General features: G+C 41.3%; 1 protein-coding gene across 2 annotated transcripts; it reads left to right on the forward strand.

Moving 5' to 3' along the window:
* The first annotated feature begins 393 nt into the window (after nucleotides 1–393).
* On the forward strand, nucleotides 394–16,100 carry LOC100698649 (complement C1q tumor necrosis factor-related protein 3). 2 transcript variants are annotated; one of them, XM_025910643.1, is made up of 4 exons: nucleotides 394–661; nucleotides 939–1,099; nucleotides 1,803–1,952; nucleotides 3,737–4,349. In XM_025910643.1, exons 2-4 carry the CDS (start codon nucleotides 1,018–1,020, stop codon nucleotides 3,745–3,747), a joined length of 243 nt encoding a protein of 80 aa, XP_025766428.1. In that variant the 5' UTR covers nucleotides 394–661; nucleotides 939–1,017; the 3' UTR covers nucleotides 3,748–4,349. The 2 variants fall into 2 exon arrangements, with proteins under 2 accessions (XP_025766428.1, XP_003460222.2); XM_003460174.5 differs by lacking the exons at nucleotides 939–1,099; nucleotides 1,803–1,952; nucleotides 3,737–4,349 and adding exons at nucleotides 13,706–13,789; nucleotides 14,929–15,060; nucleotides 15,164–16,100 and having other exon boundaries at nucleotides 413–661.
* Nucleotides 16,101–17,192: the final 1,092 nt, after the last annotated feature.

Raw genomic sequence — 17,192 nt, forward strand, 5'->3', positions numbered from 1 at the left:
CTTCAGTGACTGAGTTCTTCTAAAAGATGTACGGCATCAACTTTTCAGCCTTCCAGTAAATATTTTTACTCCTGGTTTTTGCATCAGAAAAGTCAGAATGCTGTTAAACATCAGAGTGGGTCATGGACGCTAACAAAGCTAGCTGCTCCATGCTAGTGTTAGCTCCGCCCTCCTGTCCAAATATGGTCAAAATGCATGAACTCTTTGCACACAGTCAACTGCAGAGAATTCAAAGGAGAATGTCTCTTCTTTCCTGCTCGTTTTACATGACCCAGTTTGTTCAGTCATGCAGTCAAAGTCTAATTATTGAGTCATTCACCAACAACACCTGTAGGAGGTGTGGTCCTGTGGCTCTGCAGTGTGTGAGGTGGAGGATGAGGGGACATGTAGGGCAGTAAGCTCCTCATTCACGCCTCTTTTCCCCTCGTTATAAAACACTCAGATTAACAGATGACAGTTATACAGCAAGTTTCTGCTGACAGAATGAAGATCATCATGTTTTTCCCAATTCTGCTTCTGGTCTGCTCTGTTTCAGCAGATCAGACTGAGACTGCAGTCCAACAATCCAATACACAGGACATCCATGCTGTGCTGAGAGAGCTGACCGCCTCATTGGCTGTGCAGAATGAGCGGATCACTGTCCTACAGAGAGAGAATCAAGGTACAGTTTCATACATCAATGTGACTTCAGAATTATCCAGAACATCAGAAACAGGAATGACCAGTGCCGTAGCTCCGCAAACGCACATAACGCACACTGCGTAGGGCACCAAATGGCCGGTAGGGCACCAAAAAAATCAGGGTCGTAAAAAAAAAAAAAAGTAAACCATATTAATACTATAAATATCATATGCATTAATATGGTTAAACAATACAAAAGCAACATAAAACAATTTTCCCGAGAAAAGGGGTGAATCTGCTTTGTGCCCTGTCTCCAGTCTCCTCCTGGTGCCCCCCCACTCCCAGTGGTCTGTTCTATAATGCCTCAATTCGGTATTGGTAAACACCTGTTTGAACATGGCCTCGAAACGGCAACAGGAGTCGGGAGCGGAGAAAAGAAAGAAGAGGAAGCGTGATGAAACTCAGGCGTCGCTTGCCGGTAAGGCAATGTTTAAATAATAATAATAAAAAAAGTTCATTATTGTAGCCCTTGCTTGCACGCTCATGTCCGTCAACTCTGTGATAGCTCCTGTTAGCAGTGTTCATACTGTGTTAACAAATGTTGCAAATGATTGATGTTGGGTAGTTTGTTTACGTTGTGGATATGAATATAGAATGGACTACTAAAAGCAACTCATCATGGTCACTCAATTGACGGTTTTCAGATAACGTTAGCAATCGTGAGACTAGCATTTCCCTCCTCAGGTTGCTAGCTGGCTAACGTCATGCATGCTACTGATTAACCTTAACTTTGGGATAGGTCAGTGATGCAGTCAAGTATTATTATCAGATTAGACAAGATTACTTTGTATGTTGCTGCATTTCAGGATATCTATAAAGACGCATATCTTATTTATGCGGCATAAATAAGATATAGGTTTCATATTACAGTGTAATATGAAACCTATATCTTCCAGTAATATAGATTTCCTACTTGCGCATTTATATCAAATTATGTACAGCATGTTTATATTGCCATTTGCCATTATGAAAATCTATACATGTAAAATATAGTTAGTAATTTTTAAATGTACCAGTGACTTACTTAATTTATTAGTCTTATAATGCAATTTTTCGTAGGCCTACTGTAGATTCAAAATTGTATTTCTGTAAAATCCCTGAATATTTTCTCTTGTATGCAGGGTCAATGCTTAAATATGTTCAAGGAGGATCTCAAGGACAGGATGAACCATCCAGTAGTAGTGCCATCCCTGGACATCAACCACCAGCCATTGTAGACCCTGCAACAATCCCTAGCCAAGAAGAACAAGAACCATCAACCACCAGTTCAGGTACAGTTCCATACACAAGTACCACTGAGAGTCCTGTCACTGAGAGACTATCAGAAAGTGACACTGTGGAGACATGTGTGCCCCCTTCAACCGATCCTGCTCTTTGGCCAGCTCACATTGTAGATGCTGATCGTGTTGAAATTGTGCGGAGAGGTCCTTTTAATGTCAGCTCTGATTTTAATTTTCCAAAGGGGCCTGATGGAAGAGCATTTCACACTAGCCTTAAGTTCAAAATTCTTCCCAATGGAGAAAAGGTTCACCGGAGCTGGTTAGTGTACTCACCGCAGAACAATGCTGTGTTCTGCTTTGCATGTAAGCTTTTCAGTGTGAAGGATATAAAGCTGAGTACAGAGGGCTTCAGTGACTGGTCGAACATCAACATCCGTTTGAGGGGTCATGAGTGTAGCCAAGACCACATACAGTGCATGCTTAAGTGGAGAGAACTGGACACACGGCTAAAGAAAAGCATGGCAATAGATCAACAGGAGTTGACCTTACTAGAGGCAGAAAGGAAAAAGTGGCGAGAGATTCTCAAACGATTACTCTCAATAACTCTCTCACTGGCTTCCAGAAATTTGTCTTTTAGGGGCTCTTCTGACCGTCTTTATGAGCCGGACAATGGCAACTTCTTGAAGGAAGTAGAGCTTATGGCAACATATGACCTTGTAATGGCAAATCACTTGGCCAACATAAAAGATGAAGGTTCCCACACACATTACCTCAGCCCTGAGACACAGAACGAACTAATTCAGATTATCTCTTCAGAAACATTCCGCGCCATTGTGAAGCAAATCCAGTTGGCAAAATACTTCTCCATCATTCTTGACTGTACTCCAGATGTGAGTCACACTGAACAAATGTCAGTCATAGTACGCATTGTTTGTTTCCAAGCACAACCAGATATTAAAGAATACTTTCTTGGCTATATAAATGTGGAGCAAACAACTGGCCTTAACCTGTCCAATGTTGTCCTTGACAAGTTGAAGGAGCTTGGCATTCCATTTGAAAACTGTCGAGGACAGGCCTATGACAATGGGGCCAACATGAAGGGGAAGAAGCAAGGTGTTCAGGCCAGACTGCTACAATTAAACCCGAGAGCATTGTTTGTGCCTTGTGGAGCTCACACGATGAATCTGGTCATAGCTGATGCTGCCAAGTCCTCTCCAGATGCAACTGGCTACTTTGGGTATTTGCAGAAGTTGTTCAATTTCTTTTCCAGTGCCACCCAGCGATGGGCCATTTTAACAAAACATGTGAAATTGACACTTAAATCTTGGAGTGACGTTAGATGGGAAAGCAGGCTTCAAAGTGTAACTGCTGTCCGGAGTCAGACAAAAGAAGTGAGGGATGCTCTCCTGGAGGCCAGAGAAGCTGTAAGTGATGCAGTCGCAAAGGTGGAGGCTCAAGTGCTTGCTGAGGAAGTAGCCTCATTTCGATTTTTGATTTGCTCCATCGTGTGGTGTGAACTTCTTACAATCACAAACCAGGTGAACAAGTTACTACAGTCCAGCTCCATGCAGCTCGATGTTGCTGTCAGGCTCATTGACACTGCCAAAAGTAACCTCTCTAAATACAGACAGTCTGGGTTTGATGAGGCTGTGTCAGCTGCCAAAGAACTCTGTGAGGCCCTGAACATAGAACCACAGTTGAAGGAGAAAAGGCTCAGGAGCACAAAAAGGCAGTTTGCATATGAAGCTGTTGATGAGCCCCTCCATGATGCCCTTAAAAAGCTTGAGGTCACATTTTTCAATTGTGTTGTGGACTCTGCTTTAATGTCCCTACAGGAGAGGTTTGAGACCATGAATCAAGTGAAGGAGAAATATGGAGTGCTGCTTGATTTCAGCAAAGTGAATGGGATGTCCAAGGAGGATTTAAAAAAACACTGCACTGAAGTACAGAAGACACTGACAGATAAGGGAGTAGCTGACATTGATGGACCTGAGATGATGCAGGAAATCATCAACCTTCCTCAGCTGCCACCACAGACGTCTGCTTTGGAAATGCTGTCATTTTTACATGACAATCAGCTTCAAGAGGTATATCCCAATCTGTGGATTGCTCTGCGTATTGCACTGACCCTGCCTGTCACAGTTGCCTCTGCTGAGCGAAGCTTTTCAAAGCTCAAACTCATTAAAACGTACCTGCGTTCATCAATGGGGCAGGAACGTTTAAGTGGTCTGGCTGTTATCAGCATCAATGGTGACGTGGCTCAGAAGCTATCATATGATGACCTTATAGCTGATTTTGCAACCAGAAAATGCAGGCGTGTGCCTCTCTAGGGCATACTCTGACAACTAATTGTAAAAATGTTTAACATAGTTACTTAAGGAATGTGGCTTTTGTGTTCAAATTCTTATTTTTCTTATTTAAGTTTCTTATTTAAATTCTATTGTGAAACTATTTGTAAATATATTAATAATAATACTATTATATTATATATATTATTTTTTATAAAAAAATTACACATTATTGCAAGGCTCTTTGTTCTTGTTCCAATGTTCAATTTTTGTTTCAGTATTTATTTGTAACAGTATTTTTAACCTCCTTTAACCTTATTTATTTGTTTAACTGTCATGTTTGTTGTTATTTAATTAAACAAATTCCACTGAGAAATTCAAAAGTATTAATGTTTTTTTGTTTTTTTTCAGTGGCGGGGGGGCACCATAAAGCATTTGTGCTTAGGGCACCCAAATGGCTAGCAACGGCCCTGGGAATGACCAACATTCATGGTTATGTGTTTTCTTATGAGACTGAATATTTTTATCACAGGAATATTGGAGCAATCTTCAGAGAAATTAATGATGCAAGGAAACAAAATCTATTAAAGAGCACGTAAAGAAGCTTTACGTGCTCTTTAACCCTTGTATGGTGTTCGTATTTTTGTTACTCAGCCACACTGTTAGACTTTTCATCGCCACTTTACGGTAAGATACTGGCGTCACTGTTGCCAGCGTCATACCGTGACGCCGTGTTACGGTAGCTTACGGTTCTGCAGGATGATACCGTTTTTTGCTGGTGTGGTATAATACTCTTGGACAAATTATGGTAACGCACCGTAGCTTTTTTTTACGGTATCTCACTGGCGTCACTGTCGCCAGTGAGATACCGTTATGTCGTTATGTCGTAAATTACGTCAACAAAGTAACATCATACTGTGATTAAGAAATTGGTATACTACCGTTTATTCACGGTATGTCACTGTAAGCCCGCTGCAAGGTAATAAACTGCAATATATTAACCAGTAACTTACCGTTATCACGCATCATCAGTACCAAAAATATTCATCTCTGCTAGAGGATACCGTGTCCCAACAGGCGGTCATTTACTGTTTAACAGGTCGTAATTTACCGTAATTTCAGTTAACAGTAACATACTGTAAGAGACTGGAGGGTTCCAAAAAAACTGGATGGATAGATAGATAGACACACACACACAAAATATAATTCATGTGCTTTACACCACTTTTTATTTCAGTTCTGATTTTCCTCTGCAGAAATACACATTTCCAAAATCAAAAACTGAAAAGAACTGAAAACATATTTTCATTGAGGAAGCACTTGTTTTTATTAAACCATGTAATCCGTTATTTTCTCAGATGGTTGTACAAACAATAACGATATTATGTCATATCCATATCATGGCAGACAACATATGCTCAAGTGTTGGGTTTTCTTAGTTATATTTTGTAGGGTCTTAAACCTACAATGTGAAGTGCCTTGGCATTCATTTTGTTGGCACCATACAAATAAACTGAATTGTAATAAATATAATATCAAGCCCCACACTTCTGCCTTTATATACACTTTGTCCAAAATACTGGCTCACACCACCAAATCAATGCACAAAGCAGGGTCCACAAGGACATGGATGAGCGTGTGTGGTGTGAAGGAACTTGACTGACCTGCACTGAACCCTGATCTTGCTTTGTGGACTGAGTTCATTGATTTGTAGGGTGAGCCAATACATGTGACAATTAAAGTGTAAGTAGCTGCAATAATTTTTAACAAACGGGTAAAAGAAGGGAAAAAAATCAACACTGTTGCACTCAAAAAACCTGTTGGACAGAGACAGCGTCTTGCAAGATGGCAAGAGAGCTTGTCTTCATTGTTGTTCGTCTTGTGTAAATGTCCAGAAAGCATGGGCCATGGATCATCTGTGGAGACACAGGTAACAACACATTGGTCACTTAAATTATACAAGAAATTCACTAAAAATGGCAAAAACAGTTACCTAATTTGAAGTTCTCCACTCAAATTCAGTAAGCCACTGGAGGAAAGTTGTGACATGAAGGTTAATGTGAACAACCTTTCGCTTCACAGTGGTCCCAGTCTTTCTGCTTGTCCCAACCTTGGAGGTACATTTTGTTCCCTCTTCAGGGTTTATCCTTACAAAAAACCTTGCACACGCTGACTCCTGGTATTCCAGGTTCAATACATAGAATGAACCAAAGAAGACTGACATTGCATCAGCAAAGATGTTCTCTTTGTCCAGCTCAACAATTACACGCCCCTCTGCACTCACCATCCAGCAGGTGGCGGTCATTGAACTTTGTCCTTAAATGTATAGGGGCAACATGTTGTCATTATGCAACATAAAATAATTTCAATACTTCACTTCTTCACACTGTCTAGATAGTCATAAAGCAAATAGCTATGTACAGTTAATTATTAATGGCCTTATGTACATAAGTCCGTTTTAACATATTATAATTGTACATAATTGGGAATTATTCTGCCCATTAAACACACCTAACAAAGAGTCAGCCCAGTTAAATTACCGGAGATGAATCAACTGTATGGTGATTTTGGAGTTTATAGTTTGTTCTGCTGTTAAACTTTACAGTATTGACTTCAGTATTTTTGCTGTTGGTGTAGCTAGATTACTATGTTGATCAGTAATATGTAATGTGAAATTTGATATTGTTACTTTGCTGGATTCACTGAGACACATGTCCAACAACCTTGGTTTATAAAGGAAATTACAGAAATTTGAGCTAACAAAACAGAGACTGGATACCTGTGTCCACGAAAAGCTCCTGTGCCAAACAGAAATTATAATATGGTCTAATCAGCTCTATTTCATAAATGACTTCTTACCAAGCATAATCAGCCTTGGGGTGCTTGGCAGGCTTTTAACATGCAAACTGAACAATATAAATTTGCATGCACTGAAGCCACAAAATTTAGAAATACACAGTTGCAAAAAGTTCAGTGACCAATTACCTTTCCTGAATGACATATGCAATGCAAAAAATAAGAGTATTGTCAATAGGGACCAATTCCCAGTTTTTACATGATCAAAATTATTCACAAAAGGCTTCAATAAACAGAAAATGTGTGCCGACAAGAGAGCAGTGCACAAAAACGAAAAGATATTTGAGCTCGACGCTTTAATGGGTTTAACATGACTTAGTCAGCACTCCGCACCGTACAGGTAGTACAAGCACACCTGAAAACACTGACCAGCTAACAGCTTTAACCATTTGGGCGCAACCTCGGTAGTTCACCGATTCACCTGTTGCAAACGTCCAAGTTTCTATCAAGTCTCATAAATCCATCGGCAACTATTACCTAACTAGTCTTTTGAGTCTCCATATTCATAGATATTGATGTTTTGTCTTAGCATTTGAATGAAAATATCCTGGTAGGGTAGCTTAAAAGTCAAAACAAACAGTAATAAGAACGCATTTCGGACTTCTCTCGAATAAGTGAAAAAAACACTTACCTTCAGACTGATTAGCTGGTTCCGATCCAACTTTAATGTGTCCCATGTCAGTCCGTTTTAGGGGAAAAGTGTTAAGTGGTTTCATTTAATTTTGGGATACTCCCGCATGGACGAGCAATTTGGAGTCTAGCAGAGTTATCACGAATAGCATACGATCTTCAGATATAATCCAATCAACCTTGCATTTAACCCGATTGAACATCCAGTTACCTCTGACTACTTCTAAGTTGCACATGTTAACGGTCTCATCATCACTCTGTGCTGCAGCGAACTGGATCTGTGGCACAGAATAGTTGATGGTCATGTTGTTCTCCTGCTTTGCAGCTTTGTTTGAGTGTGAATTGCGGCTTAAACGTGCAAAACTAAGAGAAGCAGATCAATATTTTCTTCTTGTTGTTATTTAATGGTGGTTGGCAACCAGCGAAAGGAGCATTAACCACTCGAGCAATATTTTCTATCCCCATTGTTGTTTTGAAAGTGAATACCCGACGTGTGCGTCATACGTCACGTTGTACGTCAGGTGAAGGTGTGGTGTCGGCTATCGCACCTGTCGCATTAAAAAGCTTTAAAAACGTAACAATTGCTTTAAAAACACAACCCAACGCGCTAAACTGTGATAATGTGCAGAGCATATTATTAGGTTAGTTCACTGTAGTTAGGCAGAGGTGTCTTAAAAAGAACCACCTTATACAAAACAAATGAAGGTCCAGAAAGAATAAGAAGAGAAAAAAGGAACACCCTGCTAAATTAAGTCATTTTTAAACATTACTACAAAAAATAAGTATACTTCAATTATATTTCCCAAGTACACCTTACCTAGTACGTATACTAATAATGCTTCTTGGGACTATATTGGCCCCCGTTTTAGTACATAACAGTATTCTTGAAATTAACTTTTAGATGTACTTTTTGTTCACCATAATTGTACTAGCATAATGTCATAATGTCTACAAGAGTATAATTAAAATATACGCGACTCTATCACAATACTAACCTTACAAGTATACTATTAATTAATAGTATTACTAATGTTTCACATTGTTTGACTTAACAAATACATTTATTAATATATGAGGTTCCATTCAGTTCAAGGAATTAAATTTTAGTGTGGCTGCAACTTACTCCTTAAGTTAAAAATTATGCTGTAGTTTATATGTTATACTACTTCCACAGTGAATCACATTTTATGGTAATACACTCTGAATGAGGATTTAAGTAATTACTCTTAGATCTACAGTAGAAAACAACAGAAATCCGGATGGTGTAATAGTATAATCTCAGTAACATCACCAATTGTTACATTTGCTGTATTTTACAGCTGTTTCCATGAGTACGGCGAGTTACCGTAAAAATAATGTAATCTCATGGAATTTTCCCACAATTACATGCAAATTACAGTACTAATCTGCTAACATCCTTTAGAGTTTTTTACTGTTGATTTTGCAGTACTAAGCTATGGAAATTACTGCAAAGGCTAACAGTGCAGTGTTCATGGGTCTGGTGGACCCGCTAGAGTTTTGGCTTTCCAGTTAACACTATCAAACAATTTTATGTTAAATTACTCAACAGATGTTTACTTTATCCCAATTACAAGCCATGTGAACAGCAAATATGGTTAATTTTTTCCTTTTACCTTTGTTCGATCACATTTATGAATTAATGTGCTTCTCGTTTTTTGTCAATAAAATGTTATTAAAAAAATAAAATCAGTTCTAATCAAGTGTACATATCCTTATACCATATTTTGCAGGTTTTGATGGTATATACTTCCTAAAGGGGCAACGGCCTCTATAAATGGCATGGGTCTCACAGACCCGAACACCATACAAGGGTTTAATAGATACCCAGGGAGGCAATAGAATGGAGAGACGCCTGTGGCTGACGAGGTAAGGCTGTTGTGGGCGTACTCCACCCACGTCAGTTGCTCACTCCAGGTGGTTTGATGAGTGGATGCCAAGCAGCGGAGAGCTGCCTTGAGTTCTTGGTTGGCCCGTTCTGCCTGACCGATGAAAACCTGACGAGAGACTGACCTGGGCCCCTAAGGAGGTGCATAACTCCTTCCAAACGCGCGAGGTGAACTGTGGACCCCGGTCCGAGACTATTTCCGCTGGGATCCCGTGGAGGCGAAACACATGGGTTGACAGAAGCCGGGCGGTCTCTAGGGCAGTAGGGAGCTTGGGGAGAGCAACAAAGTGGGCGGCTTTAGAAAAGCGATCGACAATAGTGAGGATAACTGTGTTACCTGATGACGGCGGAAGACCAGTGACGAAGTCAACAGCAATGTGGGACCATGGGCGGCTTGGCGTAGGTAGGGGATGAAGAAGGCCGGCAGCGGGCTTATTGACGGTTTTATTCTGGGCACAGGTTGGGCAGGCGGCGATGTATTCCTGGACGTCCTTGGCAAGTGTAGGCCACCAGGCGAACCGTTGAATGAAGGTGATGGTGCAATGAATGCCCAGGTGACAGGTGAGTTTGCCCCCGTGGGCCCATTGTAGCACTCATGACCGAACAGACGTGGGAACAAAGAGTAATCCAGGAGGACCAGTCCCTGGATCCGGTTCCGCCTGCTGGGCCTCCCGTATGGTGGACTTGATCTCCCACGACAGGGCTCCAATCACACATGTGGGAGGGAGAATAGGAGACTCATGGGTCTGATCATCTGAGGCAGTGAATTGGCGGGAAAGAGCATCGGGTTTGACGTTCCGAGAACCGGGCCTGTAGGTGATAGTGAAGCAGAATCTTGTAAAGAACAGGGCCCACCTGGCGTGTAGGGCGTTTAGCCGTTTAGCCGACCGGATGTATTCGAGGTTCTTGTGGTCTGTCCATACTATGAAGGGTTCCGTTGCGCCCTCTAGCCAGTGGCGCCACTCCTCCAGGGTGAGTTTGATTGCCAGCAGTTCCCGGTCCCCGATATCGTAGTTCTGCTCTGCGGGAGAGAGACGACGGGAAAAGTAAGCACAAAGGTGGAGCTTACCCTCTTGTTGCTGGGAGAGAACGGCTCCAACTCCTACATCTGAGGCATCCACCTCCACAATAAACTGCCGACTAAGATCTGGCTGCCTGAGGATGGGAGCCGAAGCAAAACGTTTCTTTAGCTGCGTGAAGGCTTCCCGAGCTCGATCATCCCAGCAGAAAGGTACCTTAGGGGAAGTTAAACGGGTTAGCGGCAAAGCAATCTTACTGTAGTCACGAAGGAACCTTCGATAAAAGTTGGCGAAGCCCAGGAACCATTGAAGCTGCTTACAATTAGGTGGAGTGGGCCAGTCCAAGACTGCTTGTACTTTAGCAGGATCGGCTCTTAAATGGCCCCGTTCAACGATGTAGCCCAAGAATGACACAGTACTCACATGAAACTCGCATTTCTGTCCTTTAACAAACAGGCGATTCTCCAGGAGGCGTTGCAGGAGTTGTCTGACATGATCAGAGAGAGCGTGAGAAGATGAGAATGTCGTCAAGGTATACAAACACAAAACGATTGATGAAGTCTCGGAGCATATCATTGACTAGACCCTGAAAAACAGCGGGAGCATTAGTTAGTCCAAACGGCATGACCAGATATTCAAAATGGCCCAGGTGCGTGTTGAAGGCTGTTTTCCACTCGTCTCCCTCTCTTATCCTGACTAAGTGGTAAGCATTTCGCAGATCGAGCTTAGTGAAAATGGTCGCCCCCTGCAGGAGTTCAGAAGCGGAGAATAAGAGTGGCAGTGGGTATTTATTCTTAATGGTGATGTTATTGAGACCCCAGAAATCAATGCATGGCCGAAGGCTTTTATCTTTTATCAGATAACACCCAGGGGTGTGAGAGGAGCTTGAAAAACAAAAAACTGTAATGTTTCAGTGTGATTACCAGATAGGGTTAGGGACACGGGTTCAGTAATGTGAGTTATATTGGGAAGACGCTGACCATTTAAAGCGGTGACCTGCAAAGAGTGGGGCAATGCTTGTGTGTTAACTTTAAGTTTGAGAGCCAGGGAAGCGTCCATGAAGCTCTGCTCCACCCCGGAGTCAATCAGCGCCTGAAGGGAGTGGGAGACAGAGTGGACAGTCACTTTAGCAGCTAGCATGAGGAGAATGTGAATAGGAGACCTCGCCCACCCGTACCCTCCTCTCTACCGGCGGGCGTGATCTTTTGGCCGTGCTGGACGGACAATGGCGATATGGCCCTTGCGGCCGCAGTAAAAGCACTCGACGGCCCTCCATCTGCAGGCTCGTTCCTCCGGGGAGATTTGGGAGCGTCTGATCTGCATTGGTTGCTCATGCTTGTCGCCGCGATCCGCGTCCTGATCGCCATCTCCGCTTCCGCTGGAGGCTGTCTGCGCTCGTCCCATGGGCCTCTGGGAACCGTAGTTGCCGGCTCGGTGACGCGCCCTCATATGTTCATCTACTTTCACACATAATGTTATCACTTCCGACAGGGTTTTGGGCAGTTCTCTCATTACTAATTCGGTGTTGAGTTCATCACCAACATTGTTTAATAAGGTCAGTCTCTTCAGCCAGGGTCCAAAACTCCACAGAAAAGTCTGCCATACACCGTCTTCCCTGCTTTAAGTTCAGCAAACAGTGACCCGCTGCCTCTGCTCCGGTGCCCCTTTACAACACACTTTTAAACTTTGAGAGAAAATTAGCGTAAGCAATAAGTGCAAGGACGCTGAAGAGATGATGCAGAAAGATGGTCAGAAAGACAACTGGCACAAAATGTCACCCATATGTATAAATGTCATATACAGTACTGTGCAAAAGTTTTAGGCAGGTGTGAAAAAATGCTGCAAAAAAAGAATGCTTTCAGAAATGTAAATGATTGTTTATTGGCCCCAAATGTATCCTGCAGCAGAACAATGACCCCAAACACACAGCCAAAGTCATTAAGAACTATCTTCAGCCTAAAGAAGAACAAGAACCACAGAGGCCATGATCTCAACATCATCGAGTGTGTCTGGGATTACATGAAGAGACAAAAGGATGTGAGGAAGCCTACATCCACAGAAGATCTGTGGTTAGTTCTCCAAGATGTTTGAAACAACCTACCAGCCGAGTTCCTTCAAAAACTGTGTGCGGGCGTTCCTAGAAGAATTGATGCTGTTTTGAAGTCAAAGAGTGGTCACACCAAATATTGATTTGATTTAGATTTCTCTTTTGTTCATTCACTGCATTTATTGATTGCTGAAAATAAATGATGAACACTTCCATTTTTGAAAGCATTCTTTGTTTACAGGATTTTTTCCTCACCTGCCTAAAACTTTTGCACAGTACTGTATATGTATAAATGTCATATATATTTATATGTGTGTGACGTTATATCGATGGTTACACCTAAAGAGGATGTACGCTGTATCACAGACACAAGAAGACAGGGTAAAGCAGCCGTGCATTCGTTTGACTTGAAACAACAACATTAATGTGGTTGAATATATTTAATTCATTCATGGGGGCAACAATTTGAACAATGTTTCATTTCTTCAACATGACATCAAAATTTCAGTGAACACATGTTTGTGTCAGTATTCAGTCTGTGGACTACATGATGTTACATCATACAGGTGTTTGAATGTTTTTCAGCTGAGAATATCCCAAGAGGAATGAAGTACGAGTTCCAAGATATAGATATGGTGTATGAATTCGTTTTTAAACCTTTTTTGTTTCCCTCAGGCATTTTTATTCTTTATCGGAGGAACAGTCGAGAGAAGACAGGAAATGACACACAGGCAGATTCAAACCCAGATCACTCTTCTAGTCTTTAACTATATCAATTGCCAGCTGAGTGACCTTTAGTGACCATCTTTTACATACAGTCTATGGTTCATGCCTAAGTGAAGGAGAGAGGGATATACAGAGTGGACCTGCCACCTGTAGGAGGTGTGGCCCTGTGGCTCTGCAGTGTGTGAGGTGGAGGATGAGGGGACATGGAGGAGACCACCACTCAGTGTAGCATGAATAGAATGAGAGTCACAGTCACTTTCTTACTTACAAATAAAAACAAATTAATCACTGTGTGCTGCCAATGAGTTTCTTTTCTTTTACATTTTTCTCAGAACAAGAAGCAAAGTTGGAGACCCAGAAAACTGAACTACAGAGTCAGAAGACCGAGATCGACCAGCTGAAGGAGCAGCTGCAAGGTACTGTGTGGGAATCTGAAAATGGAAATGTGGAACTATTTCTGTATTTGACACTTTTTAACATTTATGTAATTGTTCTGAAAATGTAATGGGACATGATTTTTTGCCAGCCTGCCCACAAGGGGGCAGTCACGGACTGTATTTAGTGCACTTGGAGCTGTTATAACCAGTTGAGCCATGCTGTAGACTCTTGGTTCAGGGCTTCATCACATTGCTGCTTGTGTCCCTGTGTGTGCGTCCAACTGTTCATTAAGGCGTGCAGGCTGTAAACGACTTTTCAGTATATGGCAAACTTTAAAGTGCGGTATATTATTGTGAGGAGGATGTTGTGTCATGCTAGCCTGCTACATTAGCTGTACGTTGGATATAGCCGGTAAGTTGACATATAGTAGCTAGCTCATGCTGTTGCATCTTGATTTGTTATAACTGAGTTTTTAATGAAAATCTTGTATTTTTTCAGATTTTTCTGAATCACGCATGCACATATTCTTTGTGCTGCATTAAAGTGCAGTAAACCCGTCAACTGTGTCACCATTCTTTGTCTGCATTAAGCCTTGAGGAGCATGGGGAGCACTTTCTAACCAATGCACACTCTGCGGTTATCACCAACTGTGGCCGGCATGGTAGTGTAGAGCCTTCACCACTAACTTAATGTTTGACCTTAAATCCAAAATTAAACCAGATTATTGTTTATGCTTGGATGTCTGAATTTAAGACACTAACACTAAAAACTTCTTCGATCAGCACAACATCACTCTTTAAGCTTTAAGCTTCAGAACACACATTAAGTTCATTACTGGATCTAATTTACTGAATGACATTAAACTGAGTTCATGTTTGTCTGAAGCACAAACCAAGATGCAACTAAAACACTGAGTAACACAGTTTGTTGTCTTGCCAGAAGCTACAAAATAACTTCCTGTCTGATCTAAAGGACGAGTTTGGGATCCTCAAAAATAGATTCAATCAAATTTCAGTTTCCAATCACAGAATCTGATTCCTTCTGTGACAATGAAACACTTTCAGCTGTCAAACATTTCTTTCATTGGAGATTAAAGTTTTTGTCATGGTCACTTTATTGGGAAGAGTCTAACTCTAAAACACAAAGTTTAAAATAATGACATTTGTCTCTCTCTCAGTCAAACAGGTGGCTTTCTCAGCCTCTCTGCTGGATCACGGTAATGGACATACTGGACCCTTTAACACTCAGATTACTCTGATCTTCAAACATGTTGTCACAAACATTGGAAATGCCTACAACCCACAAACAGGTAATATCACTGAATGTCACTTCTCAGCTATGTTGATGTCAGGCTGATGTTCCAGATGTTCTAACAGCTGATTTTCCATTTAACAAAAACAAATGTCCCACAGGTATTTTCACTGCACCAGTGAGAGGAGTCTACCACTTTGACTGGAGTTTATATGAACATGGAAACATTGCTGCAGGTGTTGTGTTGTTCAGGAATGGAGAGAACATTTTTATTGTATATGAACATCAACCAACTGGTGGTGTGAGCGCCTCTAATGCAGCCTCACTGCTTCTAGAGGTTGGAGATCAGGTGTCTGTGCGTCTCTGGGCTAATTCAAGGGTATATGACAGTGAAAACCATCATACAACCTTCAGTGGTCATCTGATTTTCACCATGTGAGAGGTGTGACAGCTCCAACACTTCCTGTTTGGACTGTCCTGTGTGGGTGGAGCTTGGACATTTTTAGTAGTAAAACAGGAAGTAAATCACCTGCTGGAATCAGTTTCTTGCTCTCTCTCTCTTTCTGGTTGGTTCTAGTTTTGTGTTTATTTGTTTCTACTTCTCCTCTGATTCTACTGACTCAGATAATTTACTTCCTCTTCTTATCTTTGATTCAAATAAATCCATTTAAATGCTCAGTGATTCTCTTCTCTTTGTCCTTTCTTTGTGTCGGCTCTTCATAAAGTGCTGCTCCTGCATTAGGTCATGACTATTTTCTATAAGTTGGTAAACTGCATTATTCTTTATTGGCTCCACTGTCCTGTGTTGGTCAGTCTGTTATTTTGGTGACTGCTGGCCCACATGTTTGCTTTTAACTGGAGTTTTTCCTGTTAAGTTGAGCAAAATCCAACAGTTCCTCTTTTTTCTCTTCTTTGATAATCATGCAGGTATTTTTCTTAAACACTTAACAGATGTTAAACTTAATCTGACTATCATGATAAAAATGTAAACAGCTGATTTAGTTTGATATAAAAATGTGTGTCAGTGCTGTGGAGGAATTTCTAGAAGCTGAAATGTTTCCTTATTTTTCATCTGAATCCAAATCCAGACACAGATAACTGACTGTAAACTTACTCGGGTTCATTTCTTTCTATTCTTTAGTTTCAAAAAATAAAAGTATTGTTGAAACAATGCTGTTGATTTCTTTATATGTGTTTCATATATAGCGCAGATCAAACCTACACATGCTGGGAGTTACTATCACAGGTAAAGTGACACCTGAGGGGTGACCTATGATGTGAGATTAGTGGTTTAGTGAGCTACCTCGAGCTCAAACTCAGTTTTTCTGGCTAAATCACCATGGTAATGTCTGCTGAACCTGGTCAGGAGCTGATTATGTTCTGAGCTTTGGCTTAAAATCTTGTGGAAGCTTCTTCTGTTTCTCAGCTGCTTTGGAAATGGTGTCACCACATTTAGAAAATCCTGCAGATTTAGGTGTTCAGAATGAGAGGATCTGTTCGGATGGAGAGAACGTTCAGAGGTCGATGTGATCGATTGGGCTTTCCTGATGATGTTCTGCATGAGAGATACAGATTCTAAGCAGGGAGGGGGAGAGAGAGACAGTTTGAACAGCCTGGATCTCTTAAAAGAATTGTTTATCAAAGGGCAGGTGTATTCATGCATCTGTTTATCACTGTTATCACGGGCACAGTCACCACTGAAACAACATTTCAACAGTGGGAATAAGAATCCTTTTTAAGAGGAAGGAGGAGGACACAGGTGAGGCGAGAGGAGGTGGAGAAGGAGCTGCCTGCTGCTGGCTCAGATACAGGGAGTGCAGAATTATTAGGCAAGTTGTATTTTTGAGGAATAATTTTATTATTGAACAACAACCATGTTCTCAATGAACCCAAAAAAACTCATTAATATCAAAGCTGAATGTTTTTGGAAGTAGTTTTTAGTTTGTTTTTAGTTTTAGCTATTTTAGGGGGATATCTGTGTGTGCAGGTGACTATTACTGTGCATAATTATTAGGCAACTTAAAAACAAATATATACCCATTTCAATTATTTATTTTTACCAGTGAAACCAATATAACATCTCCACATTCACAAACATACATTTCTGACATTCAAAAACAAAACAAAAACAAATCAGCGACCACTATAGCCACCTTTCTTTGCAAGGACACTCAAAAGCCTGCCATCCAT

This window comes from Oreochromis niloticus, linkage group LG10 (genome assembly GCF_001858045.2).
Source record: "Oreochromis niloticus isolate F11D_XX linkage group LG10, O_niloticus_UMD_NMBU, whole genome shotgun sequence".
NCBI classification, from domain to species: domain Eukaryota; kingdom Metazoa; phylum Chordata; class Actinopteri; order Cichliformes; family Cichlidae; genus Oreochromis; species Oreochromis niloticus.

What these genes read in the sequence shown, in the direction of transcription:
- LOC100698649 (XM_003460174.5), top strand. Translation starts at nt 451, where the DNA reads ATGACAGTTATACAGCAAGTTTCTGCTGACAGAATGAAGATCATCATG. An exon ending in CCTACAGAGAGAGAATCAAG is followed by an intron (nt 662 to 13,705) that starts GTACAGTTTCAT and finishes CATTTTTCTCAG; the next exon opens with AACAAGAAGCAAAGTTGGAG. An exon ending in TGCCTACAACCCACAAACAG is followed by an intron (nt 15,061 to 15,163) that starts GTAATATCACTG and finishes AATGTCCCACAG; the next exon opens with GTATTTTCACTGCACCAGTG.